This window comes from Schistocerca cancellata, chromosome 1 (assembly GCF_023864275.1).
Source record: "Schistocerca cancellata isolate TAMUIC-IGC-003103 chromosome 1, iqSchCanc2.1, whole genome shotgun sequence".
Taxonomy (NCBI): Eukaryota; Metazoa; Arthropoda; class Insecta; order Orthoptera; family Acrididae; genus Schistocerca; species Schistocerca cancellata.
In genome coordinates this window covers 880,257,017-880,274,065 of record NC_064626.1, presented here as the reverse complement: position 1 = coordinate 880,274,065, position 17,049 = coordinate 880,257,017, and the positions used below count along the sequence as shown (strand labels likewise).

At 36.8% G+C, this 17,049-nt stretch overlaps 1 protein-coding gene across 1 annotated transcript in view; it reads left to right on the top strand.

The window, feature by feature from the left end:
* Positions 1 to 15,921, top strand: part of LOC126190480 (GATOR complex protein NPRL2-like) — a 103,437-nt gene extending 87,516 nt beyond the window's left edge. The window contains exons 7-9 of the mRNA XM_049931024.1: positions 254 to 384; positions 486 to 655; positions 11,597 to 15,921. Coding sequence (XP_049786981.1) covers positions 254 to 384; positions 486 to 655; positions 11,597 to 11,833 — 538 coding nt within the window. The 3' untranslated portion in view covers positions 11,834 to 15,921. The remainder of the gene's footprint in view (positions 1 to 253; positions 385 to 485; positions 656 to 11,596) is intronic.
* Positions 15,922 to 17,049: the final 1,128 nt, after the last annotated feature.

Genomic DNA, 17,049 nt, shown 5'->3' with positions numbered 1-17,049 from the left:
TTTTGTCTGATGATTATGATTCCATGACAGAAGATTCCTGGTAACTGCATTACAGTTGGAACTTGCTTAGTAAATTGTTAATCATCCCTCCCTTCTCTGAGGTACATAGTAGAACATAAATTTTGGGAGGTGGTGGGGTAGAGGGACTGTCGCAGACTGCACTCAGTTATTTTACTTTTGTGTATGTGATTACTGGTGTTGGTTTATGTCCAGCTTATATGCATTGATGGTGCGAATGAAACTTTTTTTCCAGATATTATGGTGTTGTTACATTAGTACCAATATTCCAGTATTCAAATGTCTATGCAGCAACACCAAAATTGAAGTTATTGGCTGAAGATGCAGATCTTCAGGAAAGATGCCTCAAGTTTGTATCACGATCAGGTAACAAGCTATCTTGTTAGACATTATTTTTGTTATTTAAAGTCTAGTGACTAGCATGTTGAAAGTATGTTTGTCAGTATCATGAAGCTTTTTTTTTACAGTAAGGCAGCTGCCACTCTTCAGAGATGTCTTTAGGATGTATGCAGGTATGAATGTGGGGACAACCATTAGAGACTTGTGCATTCGCTTCGGCCCACATCCTCGCCAAATAAATGAGAGGAAGCTTGTCCAATTCGGAGTCCTGGAAGGTCTTATCAGAAGAATACACAAGGTATATGCAACTATCATTTCACTGTACCTATGTTGTTAATATGCTCCATTACATTACATGATTTCTGTTCCACATGTCCTGGGGTGAGGAGTCTTTGAGTATTGGAAAGAAGTCAAAGATGTAGAATTTATGTTAAGTGCAATACAGACACAGCACGTTACTTGATGAAATATTGTATTATCGTAGCACTGGTATTGACTATAATCCAATACATTAATGTTAAGGATTGCTGTGAAGGTACCCTTCAATGGGGTGTAAGGAACTGTTCTAATGAGAGTATTTTATGTAAAACCTAAATTCCACTCTGTTATGCACAAGACATTTAATATACTCGTGCAAGTTGCTTCGTAGTAATGTTTAAACCCTTGAAATGTTTGTAGAGGTTGTTGTTGGTGGTTCTAGTGTTAAAATCACTATTTTCACTCATTTTGCAAAAGCATATGACAAGAGTCATTATAACATTAAGATCAAAAACATCCTCTATGAAGATTTCAGTATTTGAGCAAGGGTAATACAATACCTTCATAAGACATGAAATATGGACTTTTGAATCAAATGTGATGAGTGAATATGAAAAAACTATCATCGCAGACCTGTACAACAATGTTGGGTAGGACCGAAGGAAAACATAATCTAAAAGACTGAAAGATGTTGTTGTTGTTGTTGTTGTTGGTGGTGGTGGTGGTGGTGGTGGTGGTGGTGGTTGTGGTCTTCAGTCCAGAAACTGGTTTGATGCAGCTTTCCATGTTACTCTAACCTGTGCAAGCTTCTTCATCTCCCAGTACCTTCTGAATCTCTCTCTTGGTCTCCCTCTACAATTTTTACCCTCCACGTTGGCCTCCAATACTCAATTTGTGATCCCTTGATGCCTCAGAATATGCCCTACCAACCGATCCCTTCTTCTAGTCAAGTTGTGCCACAAATTTATCTTCTCTACAATTCTATTCAATACCACCTCATTAGTTAAGTGGTCTACCCATCTAATCTTCAGCATTCTTCTGTAGCACCACATTTCGAACACTTCTATTCTCTCCTTGTCTAAACTATTTTTCGTCCACGTTTCACTTCCATACATGGCTACACTCCATACATATACTTTCATAAACGACTTCCTGACACTTAACTCTGTACTCGACGTTAACAAATTTCTCTTCTTCAGAAACGCTTTCCTTGCCATTGCCAGTCTACATTTTATATCCTCTCTACTTCGACTATCATCAGTTATTTTGCTCCCCAAATAGCAGAACTCATTTGCTACTTTAAGTGTCTCATTTCCCAATCTAATTCCCACAGCATCACCCGACTTAATTAGACTACATTCCATTATTCTCATTTTGCTTTTGTTGATGTTCATCTTATATCCCCATTTCAAGACACTGTCCATTCCATTCAGCTGCTCTTCCAGGTTCTTTGCTGTCTCTGACAGAATTACAATGTCATCAGTAAACCTCAAAGTTTTTATTTCTTTTCTATGGATTTTAATTCCTACTCCAAATTTTTCTTTTGTTTCCTTTACTTCTTGCTCAATATACAGATTGAATAACATCAGGAATAGGCTACAACCCTGTCTCACTCCCTTCCCAATCACTGCTTCCCTTTCATGTCCCTTGACTCTTATAACTGCCATCTGGTTTCTGTACAAATTGTAAATAGCCTTTCGGTCCCTGTATTTTACCCCTGCCACCTTCAGAATTTGAAAGAGAGTATTCCAGTCAACATTGTCAAAAGCTTTCCCTAAGTCTACAAATGCTAGAAACGTACGTTTGCCTTTCCTTAATCCATTTTCTAAGAGAAGTCGTAGGGTCAGTATTGCCTCACGTGTTCCAACATATCTACAGAGTCCAAACTGATCTTCCCCGAGGTCAGTTTCTACCAGTTTTTCCATTCGTCTGTAATGAATTTGCATTAGTAATTGCAGCCGTGTCTTATTAAACTGATAGCTCGATGATTTTCACATCTGTCGACACCAGCTTTCTTTGGGATTGTAATTAATATATTCTTCTTGAAGTCTGAGGGTATTTCACCTGTTTCATACATCTTGCTCACTAGATGGTAGAGTTTTGTTTGGCCTGGATCTCCCAAGGTTGTCAGTAGTTCTAATGGAATGTGTCTGCTCCCAGGGCCTTGTTTCAACTTAGGTCCTTCAGTGCTCTGTCAAATTCTTCACACAGTATCATATCTCCTATTTCATCTTCATCTACATTCTCTTCCATCTCCATAATATTGTTCTCAAGAACATCGCCCTTGTATAGACCCTCTATATATTCATTCCACCTTTCTGCTTTCCCTTCTTTGCTTAGAACTGGGTTTCCATCTGAGCTCTTGATAGTCATGCAAGTGGTTCTCTATTCTCCAAAGGTCTCTTTAATTTACCTGTAAGCAGTATATATCTTACCCCTAGTGAGATAAGCCTCTGCATCCTTACATTTGTCCTCTAGTCATCCCTGCTTAGCCATTTTGCACTTCCTGTCAATCTAATTTTTAGATGTTTGTATTCCTTTTTGCCTGCTTCATTTATTGCATTTTTGTATTTTCTCCTTTCATCAATTAAATTCAATATCTCTTCTGTTACCCAAGGATTTCTATTAGCCCTTGTCTTTTTACGTACTTTATACTCTGCTCCGTTCACTATTTCACCTCTCAAAACTACCCATTCTTCTTCTACTGTATTTCTTTCCCCCATTCTTGTCAATCGTTCCCTAATGCTCTCCCTGAAACTGTCTACAATCTCTAATTCTTTCAGTTTATCCAGGTCCTCAAATGCCCATCTTTCTGCAGTTTCTTCAGTTTTAATCTGCAGTTCATAACCAATAGATTGTGATCAGAGTCCACATCTCCCCCTAGAAATGTTTTACAATTTAAAACCTGGTTCCTGAATCTCTGGCTTACCATTACATAATCTGTCTGAGACCTTCCAGTATCTCCAGGCTTCTTCCATGTATACAGCCTTCTTTTATGATTGTTGAACCAAGTGTTAGATATGATTAAGTTATGCTCTGTGCAAAATTCTACCAGGCGGCTTCCTCTTTCATTCCTTACTCCCATTCCATATTCACTTACTATGTTTCCTTCTCTTTCTTTTGTACTATCGAGTTCCAGTCACCCATGACTATTAAATTTTTGTCTCCCTTCTCTATCTGAATAATTTCTTTTATCTCATCATACATTTCATCAATCTCTTCGTCATCTGCAGAGCTAGTTGATGCATAAACTTGTACTACTGTAGTAGGCGTTGGCTTTGTATCTATCTTGGCGACAATAATGTGTTCACTATGCTGTTTGTAGTAGTTTACCCACATTCCTGTTTTCCTATTCGTTATTAAACCTACTCCTGCATTACCCCTATTTGATTTTGTATTTATAACCCTGTGTTCACCTGACCAGAAGTCTTGTTCCTCGTGCCACCGAACTTCACTAATTCCCACTATATCTAACTTTAACCTATCCATTTCCCTTTGTAAATTTTCTAACCTTCCTTCCCAATTAAGGAATCTGACATTCCACACTCCGATCTGTAGAACGCCATTTTTCTTTCTCCTGATAACGACGTCCTCATGACTAGTCCCCACCCGGAGATCTGAATGGGGGACTATTTTACCTCCGGAGTATTTTACCCAAGAGGACGCCATCATCATTTAACCATGCAGTAAAGCTGCATGCCCTCGGGAAAAATTACGGCTGTGGTTTCCCCTCGATTTCAGCCGTTTGCAGTATCGGCACAGCAAGGCCGTTTTGGTTAGTGTTATAAGGCCAGATCAGTCAACAGTCAATCATCCAGACTGTTGCCCTGGCAACTACTGAAAATTCTGCTGCCCTTCTTCAGGAACCACACGTTTGTCTGGCCTCTCAACAGATACCCCTCCATTGTGGTTGCACCTACAGTACGGCTATCTGTATCACTGAGGCACACAAGCCTCTCCACAAACGGCATGGTCCATGGTTCATGGGGAGAGGGGGGGGGGGGGGGGGGCTGAAAGATATACTTACAATATTTTAAGTTGGTCAAAAGTGAGATTCTTTTTCCACTTTATGTGTAATGTCTCATGTCACTGTATATACTGTTTAATGTTTTTAATAAATATCATGACCAAAAATTGGGCAGAATGAAATACTAGTGAGTTCTGATCTGTTGCAAGTAAGTGTTATAAAAAGGATCAGTGGATTACTGATATCATGTGAGACAGTTACATTCCCTTTGAATGATGCAATCATGTAAATTGCTGCATCACAGAAAAAATATTAAAGTATTTTCCTAATTCCTAAAATGCTGACATAAAATACTCACACATTGATGGGCAGTCAACTGCTCCGATGTCCCCCACTCCCCCTCCCCCCCCCCCCCAAAAAAAAAGGGTAAATAAATCAATTGTTTCTAGAAATGGTGGTTACAAATTTATCACTGTAGATAAAATTGAAACAAAGGAGGTACTTAAGTTCAAATTGGTTAATGCACTAAGCCTCCACATATCTTCCTCAAAATAGCCATGAGTCTGCAGATGATGACCAAGGAGTTGCACAGATATACTGAGCTTGCCTTTTTGCCTCAAACTGCAAGGAAAAGATAAGCCTTTGTTGGATTACTTTTGCAAATCAATGTGTAGGACTTCCTCGTACCTGTTCTGTGTGATATATTCATTGCAGTAACCAAGATGTGCTTATAATGGAATCTCAAAACTACATGATTAATAGTAGCTGATCTAAAAGTGAATGTTGTGAAACCATTTATAAAAAGTGAACCAAGGAAGATATCTCAAGCTATAGAATCAATATCACTAATTCCCACCTTTAGTTAGATATTGGAAACTATAATCCTGTCTCAACTTAGTGCCTTTTTTTACAAAACTCAAACTCCTTATAGGTCATCAGTATGTATTTAGAAAAGGGCCAAGCACAACTACAGCAGTTCTTCCATGAAGTCTACTGTCTGTTGGATCACAGAACACAGATTGCAGATATATTTTCAGACATGACAAGAACATTAGATGCATTAAACAACAGGTTGTCACTTGAAAAAAAAAACAAAAAAAAAAATGTCATATCATGTCAGGGATCCATCAGGCATATTATAGCAGCATACGTGTTGAATCATATGCAGTGCATTAAACTGACACACAAATTTGATGAAAAAAATTATAATCTTTCAATCCACCAGTGAAACAGTAATACAAAGTGTACATCAGGGCTAAGTCTGTGGTCCCTTTCTCTTCCTCATATACAGTGTGTCCCTGGTAAGAGTTGTCAGGTAGCTGGAGTCAGCACAAACAAATACTGTTCATCATGTGTGTCATGTGATGCCAGTTGTTAACAGTAAGTGTTGGTTTGTTCTCTTTTAAAACAAAATTATTTTTAAAGCAGAATTTATATGCTCATTCCATAGAGTCATCCCAAATTAGTTGAGTGCAATATTCATTTTATCAAGGTATATGACAGGAATAGTGAAACATGAAGAATAACCAGTAGTCCAGGAATGATTGAGAGGTGCTGTTGCATAGATGTAGCAGTCAGTGCAGGCCTGGGTGATGCTGTTGTTGCTGGATTACTGGTTATTCTTCGTGTTTTAGTGTCCCAGTTAATACATTTTCATAAAAAAAAAGTATTGCAATAAACTAATTTTAGACAGCTCTATCAAACCTGCACATAAAATTCCACTTTAAAAATAATATTGTTTATAACAGAAAAGAAACTGATGCTTTGTGTCAGCACTGGGATTAGAGGAAAGATGTATGAGTAGCATTTGTTTGGGCAACTCCAGCTATACAATGCAAAAATTTAATCATAAATATCTCCCGAAAAACCAGAGAAAAAGAGCCTGATGTCCCTTAGGAGGGACATCTGTTATGTCAACAAATTGCACAACCCATTAACTCCCATATTACAAGCTGAGCAGGTGATACCTCAGTCTTATTCCATTGTAGAGAACATAAGGAGCTAGAATCTTTTGCTATTAGTGGGATAACAGAATTAATCAAGTACTTCAAAGGTCAGTGCTTCAAGGTGAATGTCAACAAATCTCAATTACTGGACAGTTCTCACCAGATGAATGTAAGTAATGTATGTAATGCCTGGACAAAAGAAACTGGGAGTGTACTGTTGCCCCATGTTTCGTTGCAGCTGATGATCCAACTAAAAAATGCATCATCTTCTTTTGCAAACCTTGCTGTAAGACTCTGACAAACTTTGAAAATTCTCAGTTTGTGATTTAGGCAAACAACGCATATGGAGCGCTATTACAGAACTGTAAGTCATTTGTGATGATGGCTTGACAGCTCCCATAACTTATTCTGACCATTCTGTAATTTATGATGCTATTGCTTGTCAATTACCTTCAAGAATGCCTCAAACTGCATATGGAACACTATTACAGAACTGTAGGTCATTTGTGATGATGGCTTGACAGCTCCCATAACTTATTCTGACCATTCTGTAATTTATGATGCTATTGCTTGTCGATTACCTTCAAGAATGCCTCAAACTGCACAAATGTTTTTGTCTGTAATGCTGGCTCAATGATGGTGATCATATTGCTGATTTACCATGTAGTCTCATCCTTCCTTGAACTCTTTATGCTAGGCTATGTTTGATAACCAAGCAATGCAGCCAATCTCTGGAAAATTTTCATTGCTTGAACACCTTCACGATCAAGAAATGTTATAATTATGAGTTGCACAGTGTAGGGGGTGTGCCTGCTGCTCTGACATCGTGAGTGTTACTGACAATCCTGTGGGAAGTATGTGACAGCTGGCTCTTCCCACTCCCAGCAGCTCCACCCAACAATACTAGAAGTGTGGGTCCGGTCCTGCCAACTGTTGACACCCATTAACAAAAATTACATTTGTATTTGATTCACCTTCATAATTTTATTGATGCTTACAGTGATTGTGTTACTTTTCTACATAGTTGCCATATTGTTTCAAGAATTACTGGTAATGTGACAAAACTTTAGTCTTGTGCTTGTAACCAGCTGTTCACCTGTGATGTGACTTCATCATTTGTGCTGAAGATGCCCTTTGAGATTGGGGAACATTTGAAAATCACTTGGGACAAGACCTGGTGAATATGGAGGGCATGGGGACACTTCCCAGTTGAATCTTTTGAGCTCTGCTTGGGTCATTTGAGCTTTATGAAGCACAGTATTCTCACAAAGGAAGAGAACTTTAGGAGACAAAAGTCCAAAACATTTTCTTTTGATGGCAGCTCACAGATTTCTCAAGACATTGTAGTACCTCTCTCCTTTAATTGTGGTGTTGTGAGGCAGGTAGTGAATGAACAAAATCCCCTGACAGTTCCAAAAGATGGTTGTCATAATTTTTTCCCACTGAATGCATGACTTTTTTAAAGCTTTTTCCAGGTTTCTTCCACACCATGCCCTGACATTTTCTCTCAGAGGTTGAGTGATGGACCTATGTCTCATTCCCAGTGACAGACCATTTGAAGAGCAGATCTCCCTCTCTCTGATGCATTCTGGATGAATCTATCAACTGCTGCTTTTGGACATCACTCCAACAGATGTGGCACACATCTTGCACAGATTTTGCGATAGCGATTATGGTCTGTTAGGATCTTTGTGATCCATGAACATCCAGTTGCAGCCTGGGAAGGTAGCTGCATTAGGATGATGTCAATGGTAATGTGATGATCTTCCTCCACAGCATTGCCAATTGAAATAATGTCATCATCACATGTTGCTGTAGTGGGCCTCCGTGTGCACTGTTCATAGTGCACATCTTCGTGCCATTCCACGAATTGTACATGCCAGTGTCAAACCATTCGAATGGCCTTCCACATAGACAGAGGTTAACTCCCAATAGATATCGACAATGGATAGTTGTTTTGGTGTGGAAAAATGAATGGCAAAGCCCACCACACCACTCAAGTACACACACTGTGTACTGGTAACTCCGTGGTAGCTGGCTGTGTACTGGCAAGATACTGCACTATGCATAGTAATCCTTATTGGACAAACTCCCCATGTTAACCTAAGAATAACACTGAAGCACTCCAAATAGTAAACTGTGGAGCTCCAACAAAGCATATCCTATGCCTGGGGTGGTTAACAACAAAGTAGAAGAGCAAACAAAAGATATTTACTAAACTCTGGATAAATGGGGTATGACCTGCAAAATTCAGGCACTTGGTTATGAATGCCAACTAGTAACAGAGTTCACTGAACAGAGGCTGTAGAAATCTAGAGAAGTTGTTTAACCATTACCTCCCTTGCCATCATCACAATTTTAGTTTAGTCCTGAGGAGCTGTTTCAACTCGCTGATAGTTCAACTTCTGGTCCAGACATGGCAGCTTTCAAAGGATTCCCATTATAATTTAACAGAAAAGAAGTTGTTAATAAAATCTTATTTCTCTTGTAGAAGTTGTGTGCTTTATTATCTCTTATAGAAGTTGTTTGCATTATTAACAAAAACATATTTTCATAAATTTTTAACATTTCTCAGGACTTTTAGTAAAATATTTTTTTAAGGTAAGGTTCAGAATTTTGTTTTAATGAATATTGTAATAGTTTTGATATGATCCCATATTTTTCTCTTGGAATGAAACAGGGAACAGTGAAGATGGGGGAGAGATTATCACTTACGGCACGCACTATTTTCAAATTTCAAGATGTTTTAGGATTGGCTAGCAACAGTGCGGTTAAGTACAAATTTTGCACAGACTCTAAATTTTTGTTCAGTGGAACAGGATTAGCACTTGTGAGCAGCAGAATTTTCCCTTCTGGAAAATTGCTTATAGCTATAGACACATATTAGCCGACGTTGATATGCGGTGTGTCTATCATCCACCTTATGATGGCTTGAATGCTGCAGGGAACACTTTCAGTGAGGTGTCTGTATGTTTGTGGAGGAATGGCAGCCCATTCTTCCTCAGGATCCAAAATCAGAGATGGTGGTGATGTTGAACACTGAGATCTGTGGAAAAATTGATCACCTCAAGTGTCACTTAGCATTGACTACAGAAATGTGTGGCTTATTATGAGCTATTTGACTGTTGTATCCTTTTCTTTTTAGCTCTCTAACACACAGTCACTGAGATAGCTACTCCACCCCACTAGCCGAATGGTCAGCATGACCGACTGCCGGCCGAAGGGGCCTGGATTCGATTCCCGGCTGGATTGGGGATTTTCTCCGCTTAGGGACTGGGTGCTGTGTTGTCTTCATCATCATTTCATCCCCTTCTGGTGTGCAGGTCGCCCAATGTGACGTCGAATGTAATAAGACCTGCACCAAGGCGGCCAGATCTGCCCTGTAAGGGGCGTACCGGCCAATGAAGCCATACGCTCAGATCCATTTCATTGTCCTAGCTGACCGCTGGTACCAGTTCAGACCTCACCAGTGATTTATTTTACTAATTTCATGTGATTTTTTACAACTACCCAATGCAGTGCTTGACAGTCCCTGCTTATCAGTACATGAGATTTGTCTGGTCTTGGTTTAGCTGTGATTTGCATTTCCAGTTCAGTCATATCACCAAAAGTTGATGTGGGAAGAATGGTTGAAATGGCTGAAATGTCCCTTATATATTTGTTATTCAGGCGATGTCTGGTACATGTTCAAAGTCGCTGAGCTCTCATGACCGATACATTCTGCTGTTACTGTTTCTCTGCTGACAACATATTGCTCCCCATCTCCTTTTACACTGGCAGGTGTGCCTCTTGTGATGTCTAATGGTCAATTCCACATTACATATGGGTGTCGGGGTTCTTTCAATCAGGTGGTGTACTGCAGGCATGGAGAGACATATCATTGTTGAGTCAACACTGTCCTCCTCCATCATAGTGTGAACTTTCTCCATTATTGCTTGTTCTATCCAAAGTTTAATTTTGGTAGGCAGGCCTAAACATTTATTAAAACTTTTTTGCTATGTAGGTATGGACAGCTATGAAAATTGAATATTGTATGATGCATGGTAGTGTATAAAACAAACAATATAAGGTGTAAATTCTGTTATCATGCTTCTCCATGTGCCAGTGCCCAAAATTTGTCACATATATTTTCTTTTGTAGGTACCTTAATTTGGTTACTAATGTACCATTTTTCCTTATTTACAAGAACAGATTTTTAAAAATTATTTCCTTTCTTCATGCTCCACACCAACACACTGTATGCTGTGACAAATACCCACAGTCTCCTTTCTAATCTCCCTGTTACTTTAAGATGCCAAATAATAATTGCATACTTACTTTGGCAAATCTCACTAGTATCTGCTGTAACGTGGTTGCAATTTTGAGTTTTATTACACATTGTAATATGCTTAATGTTAGAAAGATCCTCATTATCTCTACTATAAGAATAGAAACATGAAATAAATTTGCTATCCCTGCTGCGTACTTGTGACCTGAAGGGGCTACAGCTTCATAGTGTGTGAAGCTGGAAGTGCAGATTTCTTTCCCATTATTTGGGGCCTCACTATTTACATGTACAATTATACAGAAGACAAACTTTACCAATGGATGTTTGGTATCTGTGCATAAATGACTATTGATGACTGGAAGAAAACTTTTCCGCAAGGAAGCAGGAGTAGAGATGGAGTCTAGAGTGGTTTAACAGTTGTGCCTTTTGGGAAATCCATAACTTCAAGTCAGCAGTACAGAATTGTATGAAATAAAGTGACTGACAACACTCGAAAAAGAAGAAACTTCAGAGGAAATGCAAGAGCTAGAGAGAACAGAGGAAAAAATTGAGAACAGTCTGACAATAAAACACCTTTCCCAAATTTTCACAATGGGAGACTGATTAACTGAGAAGATAAGTAAAAAGTTTGAAAACTGGAAATTAAAAATGTCACTGAGCTTCAGAATGTTTGCTTGAATCCACAAGATTCCATACCTTTTTCAAGCATTTCTTTCATTCACTGACTAATAATCTATCATTATATGTTTGTAATGCAATATTTCTGCAATTCCTAACTGATGCAATTGTTTCATGTTACAGTTTCCAGTGCACATTTTGGCATCAGAGTGTTCAAGTTCTGCCTCCAGTTTATCACAGACTCGATCCCAGCAATACCAGCCATATCAACAGCGGCAAGAGGAGCGACCTCAGCACATTCCAATGGTATTCACTGGTGTCTCATGTGAAGATGAGATCTGTTGTTCTCTAGGCATTAGCACCCTGCAGCTGGAAGAAGAACTTGATCAGGATCCAGGGATTGCAGTCATTTGGAAGTAAACTTGGAATCCTAAGAAGCTATGAAAGTTTTGTGTTTAAGAATTTATTTTGAGTCTGTGCCAACAGTTGTTAAACAGCTTACACAGATGTTGAGCCACAGTCTTTAGTTCTTCAGGCTATCGTGAAATCCAGTTTTTGTTGATAAGTATTTCCTCTTTGTTGCTTGCTTCTGTGGTAGTACTGTTACCACAGAAAGATCATACTGACATCAAATTTGTACATGAGAACAATGATTGCAATAATTAGAATGTAAATGTTGGAGAACTGAGGACATTAATTGTTGAGGTATATATTTGGTTGGCCATCTCATGTCAGTACACTAACTCCAAAAAATTTGGCACATTCAGCTGTTGAGTTAGATGCTTCTATGAAGATTACTAACTGTTTATTGGATGAAATTAATATTACTAATGTGTGTGGCACAAATGAGAGCTGTCTTGAGTCAGTTGTTATGTATGGCAGCAAGCAAATTTCAGAAACTGAAAGGACTGATTTTTATGGCAGTTACCAAGGGTTTTTTTCCCTTAAGACAGAGGGAATATTACAAGACATGTGTGACACTATTATTGTTCATATGACATAGTAGCATTAAAAATGATAAATTATTCAAAAGATGAGAAATCTGGAAAAAATAATGATTTACAATATGTTATAATAAAATAGCAAGATCAAAGTTTCAGTGAAGGATCAAAACATATTTTGCTGTTGTCTTTGATCACTGTTGAAAGCCATATTAGATAAGGAATAGCTGCTTTACCTGTTAGTGGAGGGGCATGCAGTAATATCAGAGCTGTTATGACTGTCATCTGACTTGTTGCCTTGCAGCTGTGTGTGCAACATTGTATTATGTAACCGGTTTTGTTTACAGAGAATTCATATAGCCTCCTTTGACAAGGGAGGGTCAGCTCTGTATCACATTGTAGTTACTTTACGGATCAATGATTAGCTTGCAACAGAAGGTGACAATTTTATAACTCGCTAATGGTTGGAACTAGTAATATGACATATTACATTAAAAGATTCATCTTCGCTTACTACTATATATAAATTTTATTTGTGATTATGTTGCCTTCCACTTTGTCATATGTTTATATGATTTTACATTGAAAGTAGCATATGCATTGAGACTGATCTTTTCTTTAAATGGTCAATTACACTTGGGAGTGCAACACAACAGCTATTTACATAAATAATTGACAAGACCTTGACCAAGAATTTTAATTTAATTTTAAGTTAACAATAATCAGTCAATTCAGTAGACATAATTGGAAATGAGCTCATATTTCAAACTTGTGTAATTTTGAATTGCCCATCTGTGACAAAACATGTCTTTATCGTAATATTTGCTTGTTTGCCATCCCAGGATGGATGTTACAGGTGTAAGTAATAAGAAATTTTATCAAATCAAAAAGCCTTGAATATTGTTGTTCTCTAATAGTGTGAGGCATTTTCAGTTATATTTTTAATTACTTGTTAATATGTGAATGGAATGGTGGAGCATAAATTTGAGCTGGAAAAAAAGTTGTAAATGCAGTTAATGACAAAGTTATCACTAGATGTGTGATAGGTTCTAAATAATGACGTTTGGCTGCAATATTCAAAGACCAGATCATTTTCACGATATGATGATGCTTTTATGGGGTGTTATCTGGAGGAGGTTCCAGATTTTTAAACATATGTGCAATATTTCCTTGAGTAGCAATTTAATAAATGATGTATCTCTGAGCATAGTTTTATGGCTTAGATTATGTGTATGCTTTCATCATCATTTGTGACTGGTTTATTTAGTCATTACTGATGCCACACAGCACTGTTTTTATTGTTTCTACTCTGTCTAATGATACAGTAGAAGATATTAAAAAACTAACCTTATAAGTTAAATGAATTGTATTTCACATTTAGGTGGAATTATAAATACTTCTATGTGCTTTAAATAGAAGCATCTTGGAAAAACTGTTACTGAAAAATGCTATCTTGCAATGTACAAATAATATTCCATTAGAGTACAAATAATTATATATTGAGCTAGTCATGTTCTTATTTCTGTTGAAGGTGTATTTAGACAGGCATCACAAGAAAACTGATGTAAGTAATGCTTGTCTAGATACTTTGCTGTGGATGTTCGCATATGCCACACAAGCTCAGAAATCTTTGAGTGAAAGTTAGTATGAGAAGAAAGTAATTTTGAGTCAGTGTAATATATATTTTACAAATAGATATAATCAATCTCAATGAATATTTTCATAAACTATATTTTATATGATACAAATTCTTTACTATATATACATATTTTTGTTGCATATTGTATTCATGTTATATGTTAAACAATATGTTGTTTACCTACCAGATAAACAACATTGAATTATTATGAGAGGAGGATGGCTTTAAATATCAGTGACATTAAAATACAATTACCATGTAAATAAATAAATACTGCTAGACCCATTAATTCATCAAATGTTTTATGAAAGAAAATGGAATCTGCTGAATGTCTTACCTTCAGCAATTTTGTTCCTGGATAACTATTCATTAAGCTTTGGCTTGTATACTTTCATACTCATTTAACTGGTTTTTCATGTTTGTTTTGAAAGATTTTAAAAGTTGGACAGAGGTATTTTCATCCAAACAGTTTTAATGCAGAATGAGGATAATAAGAAAATATGGGTAACCATCAACATCTCAAGATGGAGTCTGCACCCAATAAAGAGATTGCAGAAACAGGGTAGTTATTCTCTTTTACATTTCATATTAGCAACTACCTCCACGAGTGTTCTCCCATGACTACCATAGCAGTTAAAGTGCGTGGTTTCTGCTTCCACATTATTCCATTTCCAGTGCAGTTTGTGTTGTTTTTTATACATCTTCTACAGGCACTAAAGCAGGAGCTGCTGACAAAAATAGATCTTCAGCCGTAGAACCTAGTCCCAGTTATTTCTGCCCTATTGGTAACTGACAAGAAAGTGTTTTATTTTTGTCAGTAAATGAAAACATTCAGTACAGAACAACTTACAGTGCATATATTTTTCAAGGTTGTTGTGTTTTGAAAACATAGATGGACTAAATCTAAAATAAAGAGACAAAAAGATTTAAAACTGAAACATAAAGAATGCACAATGAACTATTAGCAGAAACTGAAAACACGGACCAAAAAAGAACTGCTACAGCACCAACAAACCTCTCACATGAGAAATTTCATCATTTGTTAATGATTATATCCCAATTTGCTATAAAACTTCTTAATTTTTGTGGGTATTGTCACAACAGCAAGATGTATTGTGAAATATATGTTTTGAATATCAAATGGTCAACCTTTAAATTTTACAAAATAGATCAAGTTTGTAAACCTTTCGAGTTACGCTTTCTTGTAAACTAGTAGGTAAAAAAAAATCGTGGTATCTACTAGTAGTTACAAAGCATTTTACTCAAAAATGTGCATATTTTGCCATTTCCATTATTCATCAATGTGTCCAGTTACCTTATTAAATTACATGAAGGATAATGCAGAGTGTGCAGTATTGGCAAAACTTTTTTACTGGGCAGCTTGTTCATTACGTGTCTAGATATAGTTCTAACTTCAAAATTTCATATTTCATTTACAACTGTCTTAGCTGAGAAAGACTTAAGAGTGTTAAAAATAATTTACAATTGTAGATGAAAAGAAATTTTTCTGAATGGCTTTTAAATGTACAGTACGTGTTGAGATTTTTTAATCTACACAGGGGATGAGCTTTAATTATTGTTGAAATAATATTTGTGTTTACTAATCATAGTTAATATTTTCATGTTATTACAATAATATTGTGTTGTTACCAGTTATGTTAGCAATATCATCTATTTTGGAATATTTTTATCATGTTTGCTCAATTTTTGTGTGCCATATGTTTTGTATTCTAAATCAGCCATTGGCCATAAGTGAATGTGTTTTGTTTGCTGCTGTTGCAAATAGAGCTTCATACTCCAAAATTTGCATTTACAACAATGTCAAGTCTGAACAATGATGAATTAGAAGAGAAAATAAACTATCTTACACTTGTATATGTTCTATTATAAACCCTATGCAAAAATTAAAATCTAATCTTGCTTGTCAAGTGCGACTAAATTCTTTGCCTGTTTTAAATGAATACCATTTGACTACATATTCACGTTTTATGTATTTCTAGATTCATTTTTTCAGGTAGTACCCATGACTTACACATTTAGGTCTGTTATGCAATAGAATTCTCATCCTGGATTAGTGGCTGAGAACAACTGACTATTTACTATTTTTAGGTGCTAACATATTGGCAGTCAACAAATATATTCTTGCTATGGTCAAGGTGATATATGTTGACAGTTAATATGCTGTAAATACGTGTGATCTTTGTTCGTCTTGTGAATGTGGCAATTTAGTAATGGGCACGGATGCTGAAACTTCCTGACAGATTAAAACTGTCTGTTGAACCAACACATGTCTTCAGAGTCTTTGCCTTTCCTGGGCAAATGGTCTATCGACTGTGCTACTCAGACTGCTGGATGTTCCTGAGTTATATTAATTCAGTCATTTATTCATTCATTCATTCATTCATTGCATTCTGTAGATCCTATCAAGAAGAAGAATCTTCAGGAATGTGATGTGTCAAGTTGTATGTTAAAGAAGGTATAGAAAGCATACAAAGTTAAGCCTTGTACTATATTAACAATAATGTATCAATAAACTGCTTAATGTTATTCACACATACTACCTGAATTTAATGGAGCAAATTAGTAAGAAAGTTGCTACTTTGAAAAAAGCTACTACATGCTCAGTTTTACTATTTAGTTTAGCGGCTATTAGTAGCTTAATAAATGCTTTTTTTACAATGCTATTTTTCAAAGTAAATATTTTCCCAAATCTGTAATTACTGAGTCCTATTTACAGTATGCTACTGCTTGTACGTTGCTTTATAGCAAACATTGCTACTGGCCCTAACAGGACTTTTTAAATCTGTGAATTTAGATATTCAGATAAATTACAGAAAGAGCATGTTAATGAGATATGTCCTTGATTTTCTTTTGAAATGATAAGGATTCTCAAGTTTTTTTTATGTTGGACAGATGCTAGTTGAATATCTTCCCACCAGACTTCCATTCTGAACCCTAGACAAGGAGGCAAAGTCTACATGAAAATTATTTTTGTGTGTCTTTATTGGACTGTGTAAAAAACAATTACTCCAAAGGTCATTTTCATCATCAGCAAC